This window comes from Apostichopus japonicus, chromosome 8, assembly GCF_037975245.1.
Source record: "Apostichopus japonicus isolate 1M-3 chromosome 8, ASM3797524v1, whole genome shotgun sequence".
NCBI classification, from domain to species: Eukaryota; Metazoa; Echinodermata; class Holothuroidea; order Aspidochirotida; family Stichopodidae; genus Apostichopus; species Apostichopus japonicus.
This window is the reverse complement of record NC_092568.1, coordinates 26,601,716-26,627,530: the sequence shown is the minus strand read 5'-3', so window position 1 is coordinate 26,627,530 and position 25,815 is coordinate 26,601,716. Positions and strand designations below refer to the sequence as shown.

General features: G+C 36.1%; 3 protein-coding genes across 7 annotated transcripts in view; 2 read left to right on the top strand and 1 right to left on the bottom strand.

Annotated features, from left to right (window-relative positions):
- Positions 1 to 6,073, top strand: part of LOC139971355 (serine/threonine-protein phosphatase 2A 56 kDa regulatory subunit epsilon isoform-like) — a 96,790-nt gene extending 90,717 nt beyond the window's left edge. For all 4 annotated transcript variants that reach the window (XM_071977717.1, XM_071977720.1, XM_071977718.1 and 1 more), the window contains one exon: positions 809 to 6,073. In XM_071977717.1, the coding sequence (XP_071833818.1) occupies positions 809 to 926 (118 nt within the window). In that variant the 3' untranslated portion in view covers positions 927 to 6,073. The remainder of the gene's footprint in view (positions 1 to 808) is intronic.
- A 1,359-nt stretch (positions 6,074 to 7,432) lies between these two features.
- Positions 7,433 to 16,300, bottom strand: LOC139971358 (thioredoxin-related transmembrane protein 1-like). Its single transcript, XM_071977723.1, has 6 exons — positions 16,121 to 16,300; positions 13,650 to 13,811; positions 13,127 to 13,255; positions 12,712 to 12,757; positions 12,054 to 12,155; positions 7,433 to 11,380 (listed from the first exon to the last, which is right to left on the bottom strand). Exons 1-6 carry the CDS (start codon positions 16,258 to 16,260, stop codon positions 11,111 to 11,113), a joined length of 849 nt encoding a protein of 282 aa, XP_071833824.1. The 5' UTR covers positions 16,261 to 16,300; the 3' UTR covers positions 7,433 to 11,110.
- Positions 16,301 to 16,345: 45 nt separating this feature from the next.
- Positions 16,346 to 25,815, top strand: part of LOC139971354 (chromatin-remodeling ATPase INO80-like) — a 112,034-nt gene continuing 102,564 nt past the window's right edge. Inside the window, exons 1-7 of one of the 2 annotated variants that reach the window (XM_071977716.1) lie at positions 16,346 to 16,503; positions 18,068 to 18,240; positions 18,553 to 18,707; positions 19,805 to 19,872; positions 23,582 to 23,719; positions 24,431 to 24,551; positions 25,307 to 25,524. In XM_071977716.1, coding sequence (XP_071833817.1) covers positions 18,071 to 18,240; positions 18,553 to 18,707; positions 19,805 to 19,872; positions 23,582 to 23,719; positions 24,431 to 24,551; positions 25,307 to 25,524 — 870 coding nt within the window. In that variant the 5' untranslated portion in view covers positions 16,346 to 16,503; positions 18,068 to 18,070. The remainder of the gene's footprint in view (positions 16,504 to 18,067; positions 18,241 to 18,552; positions 18,708 to 19,804; positions 19,873 to 23,581; positions 23,720 to 24,430; positions 24,552 to 25,306; positions 25,525 to 25,815) is intronic. The other variant, XM_071977715.1, reaches the window with a different exon arrangement.

Genomic DNA, 25,815 nt, shown 5'->3' with positions numbered 1-25,815 from the left:
AATCATGTTGATGTCATAAGAATATCTTTGACATAACCAGAAATGTTGATTACAATGGAATAGCTTAAACATAACCAGTAATGTTGACTGCATGCGGTGAAATGTCTTTAACATAACCAGTAAATTGTGACAACAGTGGAATATCTTAAACATAACCAGTAATGTTGACTGCAGTAGACTGTAATAGCCATTAATGTTTCATTTTAAGCTGATCATTGATTGCACTATACATATCTGTTTCTCAGTGCTTTGTGTATATCGTTCCATTGAGTCATGCTATTGCTTCTCAGCTGTTTGATACTGAAGTATCAGAAACTGCAAACTGAGATTGTTTTTACCTTAGAACTCTATATTTTTAATCTCGGTCTAATGATTTTTAAAGCAGGCCGAAGCATCCTATCGAAGTAAATCATACTGACATGGAAAGGATGTCCGGTACACCTCCATACTGTAGAACCTCATTAAACATTTAGTGAAAATTTTCAAATTTCATGGGAATTTTTTACCACACTCCAAGAAGAAGAACTGTGAGAAATTAGAAGCAAAAAAAGATTGTTTGTACAAAAGGAAGGAAGGAAGACCTCGTCAGAGTCCTTAACACACATCGGAATAAATTGAAAGATCTAGATCTCATGTGATGATCAGTAGATATTTGAAACACCTTTGTATCAAAGGGGAATTGTCTGGCTGTCATGATTTAAAGTATTTTGACTCTGCTGAGTTTGTAAGCAGGAAATGTCTCATATTTCATCAAACATCGGCAGAATAATTAATACTGGATAGTAATATCTGTCATCTTTTTTTGCAGGGAGAAGAAGAAGGAAAAAGAACGAGACGAGCTGTGGAAGAAGCTAGGCAAGTTAGAAAAGAATCATTTGAACAGCAGCCAACAGCCGAAGGTAGCAGATGGGACACCTAATAAATGAATATTCAGAGGCTCAAAATAGGGTTGGGGAGGGGTGGGGGGGCTGGGGGAGCAACATATATTTTCTTGTTTTTCTTAAGCATTTCTTGACATTTTATAAACTTTTGTTGTGACGAACCTCTCTCTCGCTTCACACAAGTTTTGCGCTATCCCTAGTGCGCAACCTATGCACATTCTGTTTGACTCTTCAGAGCCTAGATATTTGAGAGAATTTTAAGCAATTACTCAGAAACTTGCACAGGGCCCTGGGTAAAGGACTGTTACTTTTAAATGGACCTTGTTATTACAGGGGCTCCATTCTATGACTTGATGGTCACTAGATACAGTCGGAACATAATAAATAGGTGTATATAATAAAAATCAAAATGTATTACATAAATCCACGTAGAACAATTCCTACCGTTCAGAAGATCAAATCACATCTAATGCTGTCTGGTTCATTTTTGCTGCAGTGATTTCTATTTATCATATGGTATCCATTTCCTTGAGTGTCCCATGTGGAGAGAAAAAAAATCCTTTTCGTCATATTGCTAGCAAAATGTGATTTATTTCTGATCCTATCAAGTTTTCTCGCTGCATCTGGAATAGTCGTTAAACTGACATTTAAAGCAGCGGTTAGTATTTTGTAGCATATATTTAGCCTGTTTCTTTTTTTAAGATGAAAGGAGTGGGGGGGGGGGGGAATAATATAATTTTATTAAACAATTGAGAACACCCAAAATGAGATCACAATTGGTTAAACAAATATATCCTGGATGTGGTGACAATTTAAACCACATTGAAATAACAAGTAACTAATTAGTTGTTTCATTTATAAAGTATTTCATCTCGAAAACACTGTCTATTGTACTTCGTATGGAGCACATACTGCTGCAAGCTGTCATTTAATCTGGGGGAGGGGAGGTGGGGTGGGGCAGAGGAGGGGAACGAAATAAAATTAAAAGCTGATGAGCTGTATTGTAATGGAATTTTAGTATTAAATATTTGGAATAAGTAATAAAAATAAATGCAAAGAATTGTTTGATATAACATCAACTTTCCACCCACCAGGATGTCATGTTGTACACTTGGAGTGAATCCAGTGAAACAAAGGACAAATGAAAATATTGCTGAACATTGGAGTAAACGTAATTTCTCACACAGAGAGGAATCCCTAACTGACGTACAAAGCTTAAGCAGGCTTGAACTTGTTGGAATTGTATGTTTGTTATTTTAAACAGGTTTTTGGCATTTTTTCCTTTTTGAAGTAGGTGTGCGATCATTTTTGTAGTGAAGACAACAAGCCCTATGACATTGAATCTATCTATTTGGATTGTGATATGTGTACATTGTTCACATTAACATCTTTTTTTTTTTAATCGCTTTTCCAACTCAATATTGAGAAATTCTGGTTAGTAAAAGTTAGAAGAGTATTGTATAGCATTTGCAATGTTTATCCAAAGACTTCTACTTTGTTTTTTCTACCGTCCTAAGGATAACAGTGCACTTTAGTTTTTCTTTTTACCTTTTTTTTTTTTTTTTTGGTCAATTATTTGCGTATTCATCACAGAGCCTCGGAGGATTCTTACCGTCCAGTCCAGTCATTGCTGTTTAATTCATAGGTCATAGATTTTGCGTTTGTTGGACACAGGTATAAAGCAATGTTAACACATCGCTTTATAGTGATTCACTGGCAAACCATTGGGCATATAACAGGGGTGGTCAAACCCTGCTTAATAAATGTAAGAGTCATGTACGATAATCTTCAGGTGTTTATCACTCCAATGCTCTAGGAGGGTTTGCGATGTGCTAATCTTTGTTGGAGTCAGTTTAGAAGGGATCAGAGAGGTGCGAATCAACAACTGAAAGGTCATTTTAAATGAAAGTTTTGTCGAAGTTGTATAATGATGTTATATAGCCAACCCTTCCCATTATGAATTCAACCTGGTTAGCCCTCGATTGGTTTATAAAAGGGGATTTTCCGTGTGTTTCACGTGATCTACAAAGTAACCAAAGCTGTTCTTCCTTATCTTAGCTAATGTCAGATGTTATACATTGTAACATTGGAAGCAGCTCCTTGCAAGAAGTTATCCTACTTGATTGGAAGACGATGGTTTCAGGTCAACCTTGTTATTTGAAAAGTCACTTGTAAATAACAATATGGTTTGAACAGTGGCATTTTCCTCTATTTGGTATTCACAATTGCTAACGGACCTCTAGATACTCAGGAAAAGTGTTCGTCCCTGGGGATTCCCCTAGTAGACGTTGAGGTTTGATGGAGAGCTCGAAGGTATTCAGAGGTATTCTTGTGTCAGGGAATCATTTTCGAATGGTATGGTTACAGTAACATCCGAAGGTACACATGTAAGAAATGAAATATTAAATAAAACTACCATCTATCTCCTGATTGGAAATGTTGCATTCAGATTTGGGAAAATTGGCCTAGGAGATGCAATTCCTTTTTCTTGTTGTCAGAGTTTTGTGTTTAATGTCGACCTGAAACATGTGTAAAGATGTCGATGCCAAAGCCTAGAAGAAAATGAAACAGGAAGAAAGAAAGACCAATGGAAATTGTAATAAATGAGATGAAAATTATTGCTTTATTGCATAACAATTACCAACTCATTCTGGTGTAGATTATTATACTGTGATATAACGTTGCTTGGTTTGCTGTGGGAAATTTGTTTTTTGTAGTATTGTTATTATTTTTGTGTGCTCCTTTTCAAGAAAATCTTTGCACTTCTTGCATGCAACTGTACAGAAACATATGAATCTAAAGAAAATTATACATCTTACAATATTGGAAAGGTTTGTAGATAAATGGTCAAATTTAGCTGTTGTTATTATCCACACTCAATAAGTCTTTCCCATCATTTGCTTTCCTTTTGGCTTAGTTTAAATATGTAAATTGCATTTTTTTCTTTTGTGGGTTGGATAATAGAGGGTGTGCTTCATATTTTAGCTCCACAGATGAACATGTACAGACTTAAGCAATACCCACAGAAATGAATTCGAATTTGATAAATACAAACAAAAATGGTAATATCTGTTGGGTGTTTGGTGGAAATGGTTAGCAAACCATTGCCAATACTGAAAGTGTAAGTTGCTTTTAAATGAGATAAATCTACAGATTGTTAAATTGTTAATATTCTTAGTTTTCTTGTTTTTTTTCCCCATTTTTTTTTTTGGGGGGGTGGGTTATGTTGAAATAAACAAAAAATTTTTTAATGTTTATCCTCAATTAGAAATATTATTTTGAAGATTGTTAGGTATTTGTGTGATTTTCAATGTGAGATTATTTCATTACATGTGATAATGCTGAGATGTATTAAAACTGATATCTCTTATCTGAATTGGAATTCTCGCATTGCAGCATATATTCTGTTTTGCAAAAAATTGAGTTGTTTTTATGCTTTTTTTTTTTCATTTCAAAAGTGATATAAAGACAAACATTAAGTATCATCAAGAGATATGTCATACTTTATCAATGAAATTTCGTCTTCAAAACAATTTTGATTATCAAGATCTAGATCAACTTCTGGACAGTGTTTTAATGTAATATTCACAATCTGTGTTCTAAGTGAAGAAATCTTGGTGCACATAATTCTAATAATAAACTATTCTAAAATAAACTTGCATGCTGAAGTCTGTAGTTGCTCCCATGGTAGTTTTGTTTATACATTGACACAAAAACAACATGTTGTATGTCTTGTCCAAACAATAGTGAGTATAATGTGTAAGGATTGTTAGCAAAGAATTGATATATAGACTACTTGTAGCTTTGGAGAATATAAAATATTATGTTGTCAAAGGCAGGCATACTAGAAGAATCCAAGCTCAATACCTACTAACTAAACAAGCAAATATGTCACATAACAAACATATTTCTTTACTTTTTTGATGAATGGATATCAGTTTGGCCTCAGTTGTAATTATGAATCCAAATAGTGGAGTGAGAATAGGAATGAAACATCCATCTGTGATTTATGCCAATCAGTCTTTGGAACCGATGGAACGATACATTTAAATTTTGAATGCAATCGACATGACATGGAGATAAACTTAATCATTGTTGTAATCGTACAACAGAAGTAAATATGTGGGAAATGCACGCAGGTGTCATGCGTGTCCAATACCTATCAACTTATATTCTCGTCTTGGTAGTCAGATATCCCCTTCCTAGCCCCCACCAAAAAAATAAAATCTTTGAAGATCATGCTAGAACATATGTCACTCTTCATTTATTTAACCTAAGTTCCATTTGATTTTACATAATTTTTTAGTTGCATTGTGTCCTGCTGAGCCAGCTTATACAGTCTCCATCATTAATTTTACTGAATGTTATTCATTTTCAATTAGTCAACGGAAAACAAAGATGGTGGTCTCCTGTATCATCTATAATAAGTGATATCTTTATTTGTGTAGGATTGTAACAAGCTGTTTGATTCAAAGCAACCTGTTTTTTCCTCATTTTGTTTTCTTTTTTGGTAAACAGTAAACCACTGGTTGATTTAAGTAAAGCTGTGAAAATGATGTTACTATTATTATTTTTATGATTATGATTATTTTTTTTTTCCTTTTGAATTTAGATCTATATTATTATTGTTAATACTTTGTTTGTTCAGTGTATGTGTGCAAATCTGAAGAAAAAAAAATCAAAATCATATTGAAGTGTAACAGCTGTTCATATTTTAAGCATTTTGGTTGGTTGATGATGATGACGTTATTGTCATGCATATTAATGAGATTGACTTATAAAGAGATAAATTTCTTACTGTTATGTTTTATACTATGATGGCGGTAGAAGTAGCAGTTCTTGAAGTGGTTGAAAAATGTGTAGTTGTTCTGAAGTTATATAACTTATAAAAAAAAAAAATTGACTTGTATTTTGTAAAGTGTTGTGTAGAATATATCAAAGAGCAACGTGTAATACTATGACTGTACCATAGCATATAAAGGAGAGGGTAAGATGATAGAGCAAATTATTCTTACATGTACAGATGGAATATGGAACTAAATAAGGTTCTATAGGGATAGTTAAATGGGTAAGAAAGGTATTCCTTTTTGAGTTTGTACATTTTAAACTTGCTACTAGTACAAACATGCTTTTCACACCTTGTTCTGTTATCAAATTAGACTTTATTGCAGGAATAAACTGGACATGAAAGATTCGTGTGTGATGTGGGCTTTTTTTTTGGTTTCTCTTTCTTGGTGTCAGAATCTTTGAACTACATTGATATATAGATCAAACAACCGAAAAGAAAGGATCCATCAGTTCCAGAAGATACCCAACCTGCATCTATGGGCATTTAAAGCAGCATTTTGCGTCCTTTTCTATGATTTTTCTCAACCTCGCTGACTCCACTATGCCATAACGACATACATAACTAGCTTATCTATTTAAATCTTACTTCAAATGGTGGCATAAAAGTCGAAAAATTTGCAACTTTCAACTTTGTTTTTCTCCAAGATATTTCTGTTAGAACCCAAAAACCTCGCCCATAATATGAATATTTAAACACTACGAACGTCATTGACCAATAGGCCTATGCAATACAACACCATGCTTTATTTGTGTACAGTCTATATGGCAGTTGTACCAGGGAGTTCCATACATCTCCCTGGTTGTACTAACGCAAAGTCTTGAATCTATTTTTAGCAACGGCTCATAACTACACCTGCATCTCTGATTGGTTGAATTCAAACTAGTGGGTTTTGGGGGAACTGTATGCGATTAATTTTAACTGTGGAATTTGTCGTGGACACTCTTCTCATTATCTGAAAATATCCTTAATTACTCGCCAATTAACGTTGTTGGCAGGGAAAGACTTGGCTAATATCTTAGTTTGCTGTTTTGTGATTGATATATGTAAAAAACTCGATGGACATGTCAAAAAAGTAGAAAACGGCGACCAAACGCAAAATGCTGCTTTAAAGAAAACACTCCAGATGAAAACACTCCAGGTTAACCTTCCAAAGAATTAATTGGCAGGTGCTATCACAACCCCCCATCCTCTCCCCCCCCCATTTGTGCATGCCAGGGGTGAGCAATGACACTCAAGAACATAAGGGAAAGATAACAATTGTGAGAATTTATAAAGGTTATTTCTTGGTGCTACCACTTCAGTATGTTGGTGTTTCCTTTCAAAGGTAAAGTAACCCAGCCATCATCTTTGTCTCTCTTGATGGAGATGCCAATCATTAACATCTGAAACAAAATCTGAAGAAAACCTTACTGTCATTTGCAGGAAGTCATGTGAATGGGTTGCTGATTTCTTCAGTATGTAATATCTTATTGCATTTATGTAGTTCTCATTTTTCGTTCAGTACAAAGAGACACATTTTTACATAAATTTTCAAAGGATGGCTATGTAACCTATGATAATTTCATTTTCAAAGGAAACATTTGTTTGATTATGAAAATCATGACCAAGTCCTCTGGCTTTTATACTTGTACATACAGTACTGGATAAACAATCAGGCATTGTCTTATTTCTTATCCTAAAAATACAAACAAAACAAACTGGATTAGATAGTTTTTGCGTGCTTCTATTTTTACTAATGTAGAGTTAAAAATACAAAATCAGGTCTAGTATTTAAACCTTCTCAACTCGAGCAAATATCAACAAAACAGACCACATACTTGATGTAATAATTATAAACATGATGGTGTTGGAAACTGAAAATAAGATAAAATGTCTTTTGGATAACACACTTCCTTGTACTTAGTTCTCTAGGAGACAACATCTGAATGAGTGTTTAAAGAACACTCAAGTAAGGTTGGAAAGAACAAATGTGACATCTTAAAGTCAACATTCAGTCAACTCCATACTAGATTCAAATCATTAACATCAGCTGTTTATGTTTCATCAAAATGTTTAGCAAAACTTACAAGGTATTTGCTATGTTGCAATTGATCCAAACTAAGACACCCTAGTCCATACGTTTACACCAAAACAAAGTTCTTCCCCCCCCCCCTTCCTTCTCCTAGACAATCTTCACATTTGTACTTATCACATCCATATTGGAAAGGTTTGAACATTTGTAACTCAAAGTGGAAAGCTGAATTGTTGAGCATATGCCATACCATCGTCATGGGATGACAGTACTGACTAGCATTGAAAGATTCATAAACACCATATGAAAAGCATTTAGTAGTAACCCACATACAGTGTGGACTAACTTGTTAACTTTGTTACTTGAAATAACTGCCACAACAAATAACACCTGAAATGAGATTACTCCTCTTCCAATCCAACTGAAATAACTTAGTCTTTCAAAATATTTTGTTGGTTACCAAGTATAGCAAACACTTCTGAATTTAACAGTCAACGAATATACTCTACAAGATGTGGCATGTTGGGCGCCTATTTTGCATCCACTTGAACAGTAACATGATATGCAAGTAACCCCCCCCTCCCCCCCCCCCCCCTTTGGCATCTGGCCTCAGATGATACAAAAATGCTTTGAACTGTGAAAAGATAAATTTCAAATAATTTATTTAATTTGATATTAAAATTTGAAGAAACTCCATAAATCCTTCTACTTCTACACTGCTATGCAAGACTGACTATAAAATTTGCTTTTCAGATTGTCATAACATTCAAATTTATTCTCTGACCAGGAGAGGTATACCAGGTATTCTACAGTTTATGTACATTAAATCATATAAAATATTGCCTAGAATTTGAATTATTCAACCTGATTTGATATTTTAATATAAACCAAACAGTTCACTTCATGGTTCTATGATTGGTGATGGAATGTGCTGGCCAGAAACTAAATCAAAACAAAAATTACATCAGTACTTTAACTATATACCTCTGCTCAGAAACAAGGCACATGGAGATAACTCCCATACTAGAGCACCAATGGTGCAGAAGCTCATACCTTTTCGAGCTGAAAAATGTAGGGCCCACAAAACCAATTTTGGGCCCGTGAGGGATAACCCCCCCCCCCCCCCCTCAGTTAGCAGAATCCTGGCCACACCACTGGCTATAATTCCTATTTTCCCCTTTAAATCCTATTTTACCCACTCTCTCAAACAATACCACTGGCCTACCCTATTCAACTTTCTCCCCTCTACCTTAGCAGACATAACAAGCACTCCCTACAAGACATAACTTCACAAGCTGCCTACATACCTCAGGCTCAAAGACTTCTAAGAATCGGCAAGTGCTGATTGGCTATAGGGCTCTCATGCTTACAGTTCAACAGTTAATAACAACTCCTAGTCCTGCTTTAATTCCACTAACAGCCTCTGCAGAGCTTAACCACAAACAAACACTGCAGGGATTGGGAGACAAATTAAAGGAGCTTTGGCAAAAAGTGAAGGCTCAGATTTTTTTAAACAATGGGGATTAATTGTAATTAATTAACTTTTGACCAAAAATTTTTAGGCATCACCTTATTCATACACAATCCAACAATCATCAGTTCAACTTTGAATATGATCCATCAAAATCTTGAGGAGATTGAGATATTTGAAAATATTACAAAGAATGACCCCCGATGACCCCCTAAATGACTTTTGACCTCAATTTTCCGAACACCCCTCGTAACTCTCATCCCGAGGAACATTGTGACCAAGTTTCATTATAATTGGCCATACACTGTACGAACAGGAGCAATTTGAAAATATAGGGCCACGGCCCGGGCCACAAAAGACCCCTAGTTGATCTTTGATCTCAAATTCATGAACACCCTGAAGGTAAAACTACCATAGCACTATCGTGACAAACCCTCAACATTGCACCATGGAATCTGTAGGAGAAGAAGCATTTTGCGTATTTCCACAAAATGGCCCATTACGGCCCACAGGTGACCTTTGACCCCAAATTTTGGACCATCTCTGATGGCCCTATACCCAATGGTCCTTGTGTCCAAGTTTCATGAAATTCCATCAAACACTGTGCGAGTGGGAGCAGTTTTACCAATTGTTGACGGATAGAGTGATAGAATGATAGAGTGATAGACGCCGCACTGTAACAATAGCTCACACCAGCATGCTGGTATGAGCTAATAACTGCCCCTCCTTGGACCCCATCCCCTCATGTAAGCCTTGAATAGTACACTATGAGTATTAAATCCCTTAATAAAAAGACAAGACCCTAAATAAGCCACATGTCAAAATCACTCCACACTTTGCACATTCTGATCAGGGGAAGTGGAAGGGTTATGCACTGCACTATAGAGTAGAATGAAATGACATTTTTACTCTGGAAGACAATTTTAACGTATAATATTTGTATCGTTGTCAGACAAGCAAAATGAGTATCACTTTCATACCTAATGTGACAGTTTGCCACTGAATGTTTTTTTTTCAGTGCAAGAAATTTTGAAACACTGAAACACCAGGTGGCCTCAGATGTGGCACATATAAATACCATTGATCTTCTAGTTAGTTTGCAATGCATAAATTTGACAAAAGTATCTTCAAGTTTGTCCATCCAGTATGATCACAGGTGAGGTACAAGCAATCCATGGATTATTATGTTCTAAAAACATTTACAGATCATTTCAAACCATGTGCAGAAATCTTGCAAGTTTAAGCTAACATGTGATTCTTCATAGATTCCTTCTCTAAGGAGGATATTTTTCTGGATTTTTTTCCTCTCTGAAGTTTCATATTTGATGAATGTGAATTTGAAAGAAACTTTGGGCAAACCAGACCTAATTCATTCTATCTGTCATTCACCCTAAACAAATTCTTATGACTGGGCTTCTGTACAGTAGTTAATGATACAGTCAATACAATGTGATCAATGGTGTCCACATTTCTTGCAATTCACCATTTTATACATTGGCACTAAAGTTTTAAGATGAACCATCTTGGGGCTCTCAATGCTGTATTATCAGTGGGTGGTATATAACTCATATCAAATCTACTAATCGCCCCATCAGTCATACTTTTAACCCCATCGTTCATACTATCATTCATACTATTCATTCATACTCAGCACCATAAGCATGAGCGGTAACTATCTCCCCTTAATAAAAAGAAAAAAACTATTTACATTAACAAGACAGAATTGGACAAAAAAAAAAATATGAATAGTATTGCAAAGTTTTCATTATCAAATAATGTGTGAGAAATTCCAATACAGCAAGTCTCATAGACTCTAGCATTGCTTATCATGAAAATCATAAACAATTTCCTCTCCACATGCACCCAATTCTTAGAAAATGAAAGGTTACTTTTAAATATCACTCCTCCTGAGCTTCTCCTTTACCCTCCTCATCTTTTTCTCCATCTTCTCCCTCCTTGACCTTATCTGCCACCTTCCTCTGTCTCACATCAGAAGAGTCTTCATCCTTCATTGTTTCTCCCTTGATGACCTCATCTGCAACCTCTCCTTCATCCTGGGCATCTTCGTCTCGCTTGGTGTCGGGCATCGGCTGCTGGAAACCTTCGGGGATTGGTTGCCTGGGTGGGGGTTTTGGTGGACAGATGCTATCGGCAATTACGACAAACACCTGGAACAAAACGGGTTGATGGTGAGAACATCATCGCCAGTGCACTAATTTGTATCCTCCAATACATTTGTTACACCAAACCAAAGTTTGGCAAAATTTTAGACAATTAAAATATGAAAGGCTTGAAGGTAGAGAGATGAGTTGTCATTAAAGTGTCCAAGTAAACACACAAATTATTTGCTTTATATGCCTTTTGATGACTTCTGTTCTGTTGCAGTTCCGATCCAGTCAAACTGAACTGGAATCATTTTAATAACACCACTTCACATGACCTCTTTTACTTTATAACCATTATTGAAGTCACAGACCCTTCTTCCATATAATCCCTTCTCAAATGTTAGCACAGTGGTTATCAACACTTCACTTTAGGTAAAACTGGCTAAATGTCTGACATCCAGTCTAACAGAACTGTAATCATTTTAATAACACCACTTCAATGACCTCTTTTACTTTATAACCATTATTGAACTCACAGACCCTTCTTTCCATATAATCCCTTCTCAAATGTTAGCACAGTGGTTATCAACACTTCACTATGTGTAAAACTGGCAAAATGTCTGACATCGTCACTCCGACCCAGCTCCTACTCCCGTCATATTTTTAATAGGATTGTATAATCATTCTCAACTTTATCATCCTGTTTAAATCCTGTTTAAGTTGGTGTCATACTCACCAACCCAAGAAGCAAGCCAGCAGCAATGGTTGCTATACCAAACACAATATAGGATAACCAGTACGGGAAACCCCATTCCTCTGTCATTTTGATGTGTAATACCTGCAGAGAAGAAACCAAGAAGAGCTTTAATGCTATTTAAAAAAAAATAAGAATAAATATACTTTTGTATAAAAAAAGAAATAATAATTATATCAAGTAACTATAAGTATTTTCAAATAACTATGGACAGTTTCTTTCTCAAGCTCCAAGTCATGGTGGCTTGTATTCTTTTAATCAATACTAACCAATATCACAGAGAAATGACATGATTATAGACAAAAGAAGAAGGGCCTGCTCATTCACTCTCAGCAGATTCTTCTTCGGAACCTTCCTCAGATTTATAAAGTCATTAAAACAAGAGTATGAAAGGAAAGGGGAACAGATGCATTGAAAATGGCAGATGAGAGGACAAGGGACATAAATTATGATGACAGCCATTTAATAAGAGCTTCAGCTTGAAAATGAACATTATCCTCAACTCAATATGAGCCAAGGAAAAGGTCTTCTGAAGTCTCCATCAGAAATAGCTATATATGTGAAGCTCAAAAAAATGATTCTTGCTGCAATCAGTGGTTAAGAATTTATGACTTGAACTCAAACAGACAGTTATCCTTACCCTAACTTGCATGGATATTCTGAAAATAGATGCCAGCATATTCATTCTAAATAAAAAGGAGAAGAAAAGGAGAAAACATAGATTAGGTTAAGATTACTCCTCTCCTCCTCCCATAAATATACTATAACAATATCATACATACACATATATATGTCATACAATCCCATATCAAGATTTCTAAAGAGTTATGTCGTAACTGAGGAATACAATATAGCTCACTGTGGAGATGACTTTAGTCTTTCCATGTTTTCTTTTAGCCAACTTGGGTGGTGGGGGGGGGGGGGAGGGGGAGAGAAGGGGAAAATTCCTCAACTTTCGTTTGTATGATCCTTCCTTCACTGTTTGAGATAATATACTGCCCGTTCTGTAATTAACAGTTTAATGATAACATTTCTATTAAAATTATGCCACCTACTGAATAGAGTTTGGATGTTTCCACCACGATACTTTTTCTACTTCTTCGTATTTCCCTTCTTCGATGAAACTTATAATATCATCCTCTACACGGGAACCAAGGTATCGTCTAAAGTCTCCATCTTTTACACTGTCCGAAGAAAACAACAACAAGTAATTGAGAATAATTCATCAAAGTATGCAACAAGATGTCAGGGTGCTTGTTTAATTCTAAAATGTGAGTTTAGTATAAATAGAAACGAAACCGTCACATTAATACGTAGTTATGTCAACTACCAGCATGGAAGGCTTTCCTGACAGAGACATTTAAATATCTGATCAAATTTTTCTCCCGTCTGGTAATAAATAAATTGGAAGGCCTCTAGGATATAACTATAAAAAAAATACTGATCAAATTTGGAATTCTAACACTTAATTTGACCATGCAGTAGGGATGGCCTTTTTTTTATGAACACATTGCAACATAACAAAACATCATAAAATAATCATTAAAAGAAAAAATAAAGATGGAAATGTTTTCTCACTGATAAATTGTTGGAAGAGCTGTGACAAAGAATCTGCCACTTAGTCCTGCATGTTCCGAAACATCTACCTCTCCAACTTTGATATTTAGATCCTCACTCCAGTCAGCCACTTTCTCCCATATTGGAGCTATACTTTTACAGGCCGGACACCATGGTGCATAACTTGCAATATGAAAGAGATCAAACATATGTACATAAAGCAAACTATACAGCAATATGAGAATTTGAGCCAAAAGATAAGTATACAACCCTGACAAAAATCAAACAATTTAGCAGGCTAAATGTTTTCAAGTCCCTATTAAAAAACTTTGAAATCTGTTAGATTTAATATTATGGCACTGCTATGTTATAATAAACTCTGCTCTCAATATTTTAAATGCTTTTTTGTTGTGAAGTCACAAGCTACATTTCAAGAAAAGAGAATCTTCATCAAGATGATTGGCAACTTGAGCATGGATATAGCATCAGCTTTATGACTTCGTATATATTTATATACAAATATACTGTATATATTCTTGAACAAAGGAAGAGAAATAAGATATGACTCATAATTGACAAAAATAAGAAGTATTGTTTTAGAAAATATATTGAAATTTTTTATCTCCCTGGGACCTTCTTCTGCAATACTTGGCAGTGGAATAAAAAGTACAAAATGTAACAACAAGAAATCTTGACTGATGGCACTGATGGAATTAGTACCAAATAATACATGACTATACAGAAAGCCGATTAGATGTCGCCAAATGGCCAGTACTTTTAAAAATATTTGTCTAGGCCTGATCCTATGTAAGCTAATCCTATGTAAGCCTGCAAGGAGTATCAAATATTCTGTGTTTCCAGGACTCTATGTATACTAAGTTGTAATCCTTAAAATAACTTAATCTCTTATGTGTAAGGTAATGGTAAGTGTAATTCTGTATAAGCCTATGTAATCTATATACTAAGTAGTAAGCTTACTGTACATTCACTTTACATCTAGTAATTGAAAAGATGAAAAGGGAGAAAATAGATCAGTAGAGCATACACTCTCCTGGTGTTTGGTTTATTTCTGTCTTGAGGTATCTACAGCACAAAGTTTTAAAGCTTATGTAATGTCATGCTCTATTCTACATATATGAATGTAATAATTATAATAATACTAATTTATATAGTGCGTAAAACCAACTGTCTCAATGCGTTTTACAAGAAACAAAATGAGTACAAAAAATACAGCATAGTAGAACAAAAACTTAAAGATACACCAAAAGGATCGAAACGTTTCTATGTATGTATTTTATTGTCGTCATCCACATTGTTCTAGCTGCTTATATAAGGTACAAACATTTCTGTGTTTGTTCTTTATTAAAGGACTAGACCATGGCTAGTATATGGCAGTCTATTTTCCACACTGTACAAGGAAGTATACAAACTTGTGGCATAATCCCATAATAAGATCATGGATTTCTATAAATTTACAATTAAAATACCAAAACATTGTCATAATATCAGTCCATTTTGTGGTTATCTGAAAAAAATCTAGCTTATTAACTATATTCAAAGTTTGCAAACCCTTAATGTGTGGTGTGCCAAAAGAAAAATAGTTACTTAAGCCATGATTCAGAAAAAAAATTGTGCAATAACACCTAGATTTACACACAGTTTAAAGTTTAATATAAATTTTAATTTGTTGCCCCTTCTGTCACTCCTCCACACTTTTCTGTCTTTGTCCTTCTCTAGTTTACTCCCTACCCTCTTCCCTTAATCCTCTCCCTGTCCCTCTACAGTTTATCTCCTACCTCTCATCTTCCCCCTGTTGGTTTCTTTCTTCTCTCCACCCCTTGTTTTACTAATCCTCTTACATCTTTCTCTTTGTGTTCACCGGGCTCATTAACCTGTCAGTATTCTGTATGTGTATTGTCCCTTCTGTTACTGTAACTTGTCATTCAGCCTCCGAAGAAGATCCTACTAGGATCCAAACGTCAGGCCCTCTTACTTTTACACATTTTCTTACACGGGCTCTTTAGTGGATAATTAGTTTTATTCTATTTTGATTTACCAATTTAAAGATGGCTTTGATTGCTACACAAACTGCTGTGCCATGGCCTTGGTTTATGTCTTAATCATTCTTTGCAATCTGTAAATAAGCATCTTATTCTTAACTATGCCCTCACTGAACTTGTCCTCTACAATTCCATTCACTCCTGCACTTCTTTAATTCTGAATTTCATTTCCCACATAAGCCAATATTACCGTATATCATAGCCTAGGCTGTATAGGACGCCTAGCATTTCCCCAGCATAAACAATCTTTATTCTAATGTTAGGCCTAGGCATAGGTCTATACACAGAATAACTGACACTGATGCAGTACGTTTAGGCGACGTGTCAAAATTAACGCACACAATGCTACATAGTAGTAGTACTAGTACTAGTAGCCTAACAACATGGAGCGTTATGCGAGAACTACGAGAAGGAACAGTAACACTCCCTTACAATTTTACTAGCCATTCCCCCGCTAGCATATCCCTCCAGTTGTTTTCGTCCAGTTGTATTACTTGGTTTTTCAGCTTAGCTTGACAAAAGTAGAGGAAACAAGCCAGCAGGACCACCTGAAACGAAAGGAACGACTTCATTTTGTCGTCTGCTAAGGAAACAGCTCTTTGGGATGGATTGACCAGAGTTTTATAATATTCTTCGGCTAGAACTAAGTCTGGGTGAACAAAAAAAAAAACGTGAAAACAGGGCCTCGGACAATCAATGAATGATACTTGATAGGCTGGTCGAGGCTAAGTCAAAAACAGATCATTTTGCGCTGCTTGCAATAATGACACACTAAGTGTAATATCCTAACCTGCTCCAAGCATAACAGTGAGGAGGTAAGATTAAACTTTACAAGAAGCTGTAGAAATGGTTGCTATTGTAGGCCTTAGTTATACTATACTATAGCACACTTAGTAAGACATAGCCTAGTCTAGGCCTAGTCTACAGTTATGGGATCAGTAAAGCCTAAAGAAGTTAAGGATCAGTAACACGAAACGTCGGAATAGTTCCGATAACAATCGCAGTCAAACATGGAAAAATCTACATATCCATCCCACCAAACAAAAATGCTGCTATTGCAAACAGGGAATAAATGCCAACATGAATTACATAATTTTCAATGATTCATGTTATCCGGGTCATACTAATTAGCGTCAACAAGGGTCGGTTTGTGTTAGGGTTTGGGAACTACCTTTGTGTACAGTGTCGGTAAGGTGGGTTGACGTAGTAAGAAAGCATCAAAGTGGTATGATGAATGAACTCCAAATCAAATCATTGAACGTTTTTAAAATAATGAATATTTCTTATTGTTTTTCCATTGTAATCTACATATGTTTTTGCTAATTTTTACAGAGTATTGCTAACTATCATTTTGCCTGGTTTTATTATTCTCTCCGTGTAATGGTGCGGTCCAATGTCATTGCACAAGCGCAATAGCACCACGTCGACCAATTCTATGGACAGAGAAAGTTGATGATTTTTACGACAAAAACATTTTTTCATTTCTTTAATTATCTTCCTAATCGCAAAATAAAAAAATGCCCTGAGACAAAGAAATAATTAATTTCCTGGCACACTGGGGTATAATAACAGATATAACACATGACAAGTGGATCTGGGGTCCTAGTACAGACACTCTCCTTGAACAGATTAGTTCACTTAAATAAAGTAAAAGAGGTCATGCAAAACAGGTAAAGGAGTTCTCCTTCAATACCGCACATTTCAGACATATGACAGAAGTTTCAAATTGTTCTAATAATCATGACCTCATGAAATGTCACTAGACATACTGCATTCCCTAGTTGCTAGCAACATAACAAACACTAACTCTACCCATGTAGGGTACACAACAGTTTCACAAATTGTATTCACATTATTATGAGAAATGTATGCAAAAGGATAAATTTACTCTATCCTGACCATCCTTATCATGTTTACAGGCTAGGGAAAAGCCCAAAGTTACTTACTTCACAGACTGAACATGTGACACATGATAATCTAGCAAAGAATAACTAGTGTCAAGAATGTTTACTTTCAACATGATAGAGACTGAGCATCACTTTCACAGGCCACTTCCTGTGACTCGATCCACAGCAATCCTTCCTTAACAACCCAGGCAAATGATTCATCATTGTCTGGCAAATATTCATATTTGTGTCGTGAATCACTTATTCTTAACATACCGTGGAGTCTTCAAGAAAACAGAGGTTAGGTGTCTTTGTCACATGATCCTTGTTTCAAAATTGATACATGGATAAAGTGATCCACGAATGCCAATGAAAGTATTTATGAGTATCGGAATGTCAGGAATTTATGATAAGCAGAAACCTTGAATGAGAAATTATTGGGATGATTCTGATTAACTGTTAAATGTAAAAAAATTGTGAATTATTTTGTAAGGTCATGGACAAGAAGATACAAGATGAAGGTACTGTTACCTCTAACCCGACTTTACCCGAAGGGCCTGTGTTCGGAGTCACTTTGGCTAAGCCATTACAATTCCAAAGGCTGGAAAGAGCTTTGCAGCTGGACACCTTCTTGAATGAGGTGGAAAGAACCATCGAGAAAGCAAAGTAGGTTCATTCAAAGTTTTCACATCATAAAACAAATCTGAGTGGTTAAAGTACTGATTGACCAAATCTCTGTTATAATGTTTATGTTTCTGTACAAGCCATCATTCTTTGTGTATCTTATTTTGTTAGCAGTTAAACTAAATGGTTTTTTCGTCATCATCTTAAGCAGAACATACTAAATTGTTTGAAATATATGAGTGAAGATTTTTGTCCCAAGGTCTGTGTTCCTTTTCATGCATAAGGGCATTGACTTCACTCACTGTACTGAGCTCTCTATTTAACACTTCTTCCTCGTCTCTGTTCGGTTGACAGTAAACCCAAAGATAGCAAAGTAGAACCCTTGTTTGTAGAAGAAATTGGCAGACAGTTTGTACCCAAGAGCCAACTCGAAAAGGAGGACGACAGAATCAAACAACGGAAAAAAGACAACCTTAAAGTTATAAATGGACTGCCTTTGACTAGATCAGGTATTGGTCAATTTGTTACTTTTTCTTCTTTTTTGAAAGAAAGTATATAGTTTTGCTGACTGGGTTCCTTTGAAGGCATTGAAGACTCCCCCCAAACCACGTGCCGCCTCTGAAAAAGATAACATCCCGTTTCTTGCAAGTGGAGTTTTTGTCTTGTCGCTACAAATGCAGACAGTAATGAAACGTGTTACCTTGTTGTCTTTAGCTGTACCTGAGATGTCCATCGCTGCTATGTACACTGTGTTGTGGGTATTGACCGTAGCGTCATGTATTGACTGTACACTAGTGTCTAATTACCAATGGTAGCAAGCTGTGTGTGTATTTTCTGGGATCGATGGTGGTGTCTAACACTTCTGTTACACCTCATTCAAAAGTAGGTCAGATAACCGGCATCAGTCGTTTTTTGTGCGCGAGTCTTCACTCCCTTTAAGATCCAAGCATCAATGCCATTTATATGATAAAGATTGTCGTTAGACATCAATTCATAATATGCACAGTAAGAATACTACACACTATATCATATATAGATTCATTAAATGGGGTTCTTCATCACTTCAGACCTCATAGGTGTTGTATAGCAGTTTATAAATTAGAACTCTAGGACGGTTGAGCAAGAGTACAACAATCTTAGGTTTCATTTGGAGGTAAGCATGTACGTGTCATGTCTATAGATCCCAAAGATGGGTGTGTTTCTGCATTGGAACACTGCATTATAAGTAGTTCTTGATAATTGTTTTGAAGCTTACTTAGTTCTAAGTTCACATTTCATTGTGCATATATCATTGCATTACTAGTCATTTCAATAACAGAATGAAAGTCAAAAGTTTCACAACATTTTTCCGGTCATGTTTTACTTGTAATCGATACAATATGGCAATGTATATATGGCTGACGAGATGTTTGGGAATCAAGTCAAGTTCATTAATTATTGCATCATTAAACCCTATACTAATATGAGGTAAATATCTCATACTGCATCTTAGCTGGGTCAATTGTAGTTTAATATGCAGCAGTAAGTTTTGTTAAAATCAAACACGAGAGACTGCTATTAGTCTTGATGAAGAGAGACATAAACTTGCTTCTCTTATCATTTATAGAAAGGAAAACTGAGAAGAGAAAACTGTACAACTTTTCAAAAGTTAAGAAAAATCGAAGATGGTTGAAGGTAAGAAGGAGAACTCCACTTTTACATTTTCCTCCCAATGTTGGTGCACCCAACAAACCATTTCATGCTTCCAAGATCATACATCTATGTCATAGTTCCTCTTTTAATTAATTACACAAACATAAGAACCATATCATATTGTACATACTGGGCTGTCTACCAGTGTTTCTGCTATGACGCGATTTTGACGCAATGGCTTGCCGATTTGACGCACTGGCGTTCAGAGAGAGAGAAAAAAAAAAGAGGGTTTCATTTTCTCCTGAATTTTATACAGTGTGAATAGAAAAAAATCGTTTCAAAAGGCATGGTGTTCAGAACTTCAACTTGAAGTGAAGAAGTTATTACTGTAAAGTGTTTCCAATTTATCGTCAGAAATGTTAAATTAGCGATCGTTAACTTTACCGTAGCACTGTTTTTCTATACAGTCACATAGATTTAGCTCGATTGTTGTAAAGCTAAATCATATAACGTAACGTGCACGTGCACTGATGCATTGCCTACACTACGATGGTTCGCAATACCAGTGTACTAAATATAATATCTGTATAGCCTACCTTACATTACATTGCAACAGGGTCAGAAATAAGCGGGGGCGACGGGCGATTCGCCCTAGCAAGTGCTAAAAAAACCTCCGAAAGCACAATTGCGAGTGCGAAAAGGAAATATTAGTAAATCGCCCTCGTAATATTAGGTGACTGTGTAAATTTAATTGTGACAAGCTTTTTGCTTCAGCTAGGGTTTGCAGTAGCAGCGCAAATTGCACAAACCGTTCTCACAATCCTGCATCACATTTGATCAAATTTGAAGCAGTGCGGGAGGGTTGCGCACAATCACCAGGAACTTCCCGTGCCACTAAGCAATTTCAGTACCAGCGACAATAACCTGAAATCCCCAAAAACCTCCGACCACATGGTAGCCTAACTTCAAACTAAGTCTACATGGAACTCTAACCTAGCCATCTGTTTATTCGCTCAAGTTGTGTCGCAAATAAAAAATAAAAATATCCAAGAAAAACTGCAATCTTTGACATGTTAGCCTAACAACCACACTAAGTCAATGGGAAATGTAGCCTAACCATCAGTAGCAAAAACAAAATAATAACAATACTTTGCGTAGCTTTGTTTACATACTTTCCTTGCTGCTATCGTCGCGCGAAATGGGCAGTTGTTTGGAAGGTATGTGCTATGTCTTAGAGAGGGAATGTTGTATTTTACGTACACCGTTGCTGTGGCGATGGATTGAAGGTTTTAACTTCTATATATTACTTTTCAGCGGTATAATAGTTTCGTATTTGGTGGTGGGTGATTTTATCCACACACGAAAAAATACATGATTAAAGGAAAGGGCACCTTCAGTAGAAGTAAACCTGTGTTTTCTATTTCAGTTGATGGGTTCTTGGTTTTTTCGTCATATATTCGGTGGATTGACATTATTTGCTAAACGATCGCAAATTTTGGCAATTAAACTTTCAATGAATTTGCTATACGGTCGCAGCTAACTAGGAAGAGGGTAAATGTGCTTACTTGATCCCATAGCTCCCAACTCTTGAGAAGGGGTATAAGGGGAGGGGGTGTCCACCTCCCCCTTTTGATTTTTTTTTGGAATCCTGTTGATGCCTTCATGTAAAATGGCGGCACTTAAAATGGCTTTTGTCACCCAAAATTTTCTGAGAAATATGCATTTTTTTGTGTGTAACATCAATAAATTGAATAGTAGGTGATAATTCATTCTTTCCCGTGGCATGAAAATGTTCGCTGCTCTCCCCAACGAAAAGAAATATAGGCTAAAATTTGAGGTTCAAATGATGCTGTAAAGGAGGGTTTTATACTCTATTATGCTAAATGCTAAAGAAATGATGGTTGCTAAGTCAAAATTTGATGCAATTTTTTTATGTATACTTGACAATTACAATGTGAGTTTTTGGACACTTGCGCGGGTCAGCGGGTTTGGATGTTAGAATGCGGGTCTAACCCGCGAATTGCGGGTCAGTTGGGAGCTCTGTGATCCTGATCTTTTCCGTAAACAGCATATTGAACTTTGGAAAAGCGCCCCCTTAAACCTTAAAAAAGCCCTCGTAAATACATTAAGGGGGCGGTTTTAACTTTTCATTTTCCAAAATATCCCCCAAAGCCAAATCTAAATTCCTACCCTGCATTGCAAGTGGTGCACTATATTTGAGCCAAATTTAGCTTGTAAAAATAAGGGGATATGCAACGAACTAATTTATTATTACTTAGCAATCATCGTTTAAATAAAACTCAGGGTTCCATGCCTCAATTTTAAAAAATCAGACATTGGATTGGCCATGTTTAGTACACAGGGGCGTAGCTAGTATGTAGCACTGTTGGCCCGGGCCTACACTTTTTGGCCAAGTTTTCTTTTTTTCTTAAACACCCATAACTCAAATCCATAAGCTTGCTGGACGAGTTTTAGAGCCTAGACAGGAAAAACTATTGAAATGAACGTAGCAAGAACATGCTAAATTAGGTGACATATTCTTCTGTCATCTAAGCTATCATTTCTATCGCGTGCCGTTTTAATCAACACTCTACCTGCCGAAAAAGACTAGGATCTGATCTTGTCAGTTTTTTAACTAATTAATCTAGTTAAAAATCCGTTTACACAGATAATATTTCAGTTGAGAAACATTCCACAATCAAGCTTATCGTTGATTAACAGACTTTATAGAGCTGCAGTACTTTGTTGCCTGTTGTTACTGGCTTACTCTGTACATGTACCTTGCTAATTTTAAATACATTATGTAGTATTGAATTAAGTACTTTTTTAACTCGTTTGTTTTTTTGGTTTAAAGTGATATTGAATGAGGTGTCTCAATTTACCAAGAGGCCAGGGAACCAAAAAGAACACTCGGGAAGGGCCGTTTCTGGCCATCTGGGGGGTTTGTAAAACTAAAAATTTTCTTGTACGCTCCGCGCCAACTGATGGTGGCGCTCTGCTCAGATAGTCATGCCTACAACTTTGAAAATCCTTGCTACGCCCCTGGTACTAATACTGTCAGCAAAATGTAACACCCTGAAAAGTCACGAAAACATTGACCGATTGTGTTTTTGGTTCAATAAAATAATTTTCCTGGAATTTTACCCCTCCCCTTAGACCCCAGAACGGGGTGAGTCAAATATTCAGATATTAGCCATTTTGACTCAATGGGAAATTTCTTAGAGGAAACACTGCTGTCTACCTAGGTAATTGGAAAGAAAAGTTGCCTCATTTTTGGCTGTGGGGGTTGGTGGGGGGGGGGTGAAGTTCTGAATAAAGGCTTATCTTGACAGTATGACTTCATATTGTTAAAGCAATATAAATGACTTAAAAATAATAGTGTGATGATTGTGCAGCTTGTGTCATGAATCAGCTGATTGAACCAGTAGTAGTAGTAGTACATGATGAATACATATCCATATCATGCAAGAGGACTGAGGGGAATTGTACATACTCTGGTTAGATACTGAGTATAATATTGGTCGCTGATAAAGTCAACACCATCTGGATTCCAATATTATTTGATAGTCTTTCAATATTTACCTCCAAGAGTGTGAATTCCGATAGGATTAGCAAGTTACATGCAGCATGTTACACACTTGAAATGTTTGGCTTAGGCACATTGTCAAAAAGAGAAAAGAGCTGCAACAGCTGCAAAGAAATCCCCCTTAAGTAGAGGTACTAAAGCATATTGACCTTTGACCCTCGACAGAATCTCCTGCTCAGTGATTCATCAGAATCTTCAGACTCAGATGACCAGGAACCTATGAATAAATGGGAGTTAAAACAAATGCTAAGAGTGCATAAACTAAAGAAGCAATATACCAAACAGTTTTACTCAGATCCAGAGGTGAGTCATTTACTATTTTTTTGTATCTGATTCAGATATTATTCTTCAACTCCAGGCTGCGTGTAATGCTGGATTGATGTAACTTCCTAGCTGTATGAGGAAGTATCTGCAAGCATAAAGAGCAACTGGTTATGTTCACAATGCCTCCACCCAGGCAGACAAATTTAACAGAAAAACTTATATCGAAATTTAGAAAGGGTAAAAACAACTGGTCATCTTCTTTATATCTCCTGCCCAGTCAAACACATTTTGTAGAAAACAAACATTTGTAATTTTAAACAGATTAAAGGTACTGTAACTTGTTGTCATACAGTATGCTGGCAAACACTATTGTAACTTTGAAGGGATTCAGAGCACAACATCATACTTCTTACTGAGGTATCTTAGCAGTAAAGATACAAAGGAGAAGTGGATGGATGCTCTTATACATTCTTGTATCTCATTGGTCGCATTTATGTTTTTGGACAAAATGTTATAAAATGTCGACCATGTTGTTGTTAGAGCAGATTCTCAATTCAATGGGATAATCAAGGAGTTTACTTTGGTATATATATTTTATTTAACCTAATAAATGTTGTATTTTTCACAGGGTTTAAATATCTTCGAAAGGTTTATAACTTCCAGTTAAGTTTAAAATTGAAGGATCATCATATAATCACCTCACCTCATTAATTTTTTTCTCCTTTTTTTCTTGTTTTCTATCTTCAACAGTTGAAACAGTACATGTACTATGGCTCAAGTCTTGTGTCTTTCTATGATAAATTTTTGGATCATCAAAGTCAGTTTCTCAGTTCACAAGGAAAAGAAGAACCAGAAAAGAAGAAAACAAATGGTAAGTTACAGACCCTTTTCCCCATTATACGATGATAGTGGCATGTGTGGAAGCAGCTTTAAGTTTTGCAACGTAAGATATCCTGCTATGCTTAGATATATGAACTGTCTTCGCACACAGTGTTTTTTGAAAACCATGTTGGCAGTTTTTTTATTTTGGCTTTGTTTTGGTTTCAAAACAGCCATTGTTATGACTGCAGTTATAACAGCAAGGCTTGTGTAATATGGATTGATGTTGTGCTTTATCTTATTTTAACTAAAATATGCAGGTGATTTAAATGCGGGTGGGTGTTTCTGTACCTAGGGTGCACCCACCATCTGAGTGGGGCTGCAAATCTATAGGCATAACCAGGCAAATTACCTGAAAGTGTAAGTCTAAACACAGCTGGTAAACGGTGTGAAATAGTTCTCAATTGTTACAGGTTGTGACGAGCAGAAAGGCGAAGGAACAGAAATACCGTTCAAAATTATGAAAATGGAAAAGAGCAAGAAATTTATTGCTAGAATAGGATTTGTACCAGTGACCTCTGGGATCACTGCTTCAAGTTTAATTCTAGCCTGAAATTCCTTTGTTCTTTTCCCCATTGTCCAAAACTTTCCATTAAGTTTTCATATATTATTCATTTACTGATTTATACTTATATAAACCGAGAAATGCTCGCTTATATATGTTTGTTTTAATTTCTTCACGGATATGATCATCAATAGTTTAAAATAAAAAAAACAAAGATGACAAAGAAACTTTTCTTGTTAAAGATAAACCAAGTGACAAGATAAAGCCAGATGTAGCTGAGGTTAAAGCGGAACAACCAAAAACTCCACCACCAGTACTACCACCACCTGCTCCTCCTCCTCCTGCCCCTCCATCCCCACCACCACCTCCACCACTACCAACAGTACCTCTACCACCACCACTACCAGCAGCACCCACAACCACAGTTGATAAGAAACCAAAGGAGGAAACACTTGAGCAGGTAATCACAATGACTTCAGTTTGTTTGTACTCTGATAATTAAGTTTGTTACATTTGAATATTGAAACAAGTTTAATTCTTGGGATTTTGGAGTACTGTAGAAACCATGGAAAAGATTATAGAGTTGAGTTACCCCCTTTTTTAGGAAGGGTGAATACTAAAGCAATACATCAGGTAATGCAGGAATTGTTAGTGTATATTTACAGCTATTTATTAATGCGAAAGGAAGACTACAGTAGGAAGCCCTCTCCCCCTCCCATCCCCCCTGCCCTCCCCCATCCCCTCCCTCCCC

What these genes read in the sequence shown, in the direction of transcription:
- LOC139971358 (XM_071977723.1), bottom strand. Translation starts at nt 16,260, where the DNA reads ATGAAGTCGTTCCTTTCGTTTCAGGTGGTCCTGCTGGCTTGTTTCCTC. An exon ending in GAATATCCATGCAAGTTAGG is followed by an intron (nt 12,156 to 12,711) that starts GTAAGGATAACT and finishes TCTTCTCTGCAG; the next exon opens with GTATTACACATCAAAATGAC. An exon ending in CTGGCTTGCTTCTTGGGTTG is followed by an intron (nt 11,381 to 12,053) that starts GTGAGTATGACA and finishes GTTTTGTTCCAG; the next exon opens with GTGTTTGTCGTAATTGCCGA.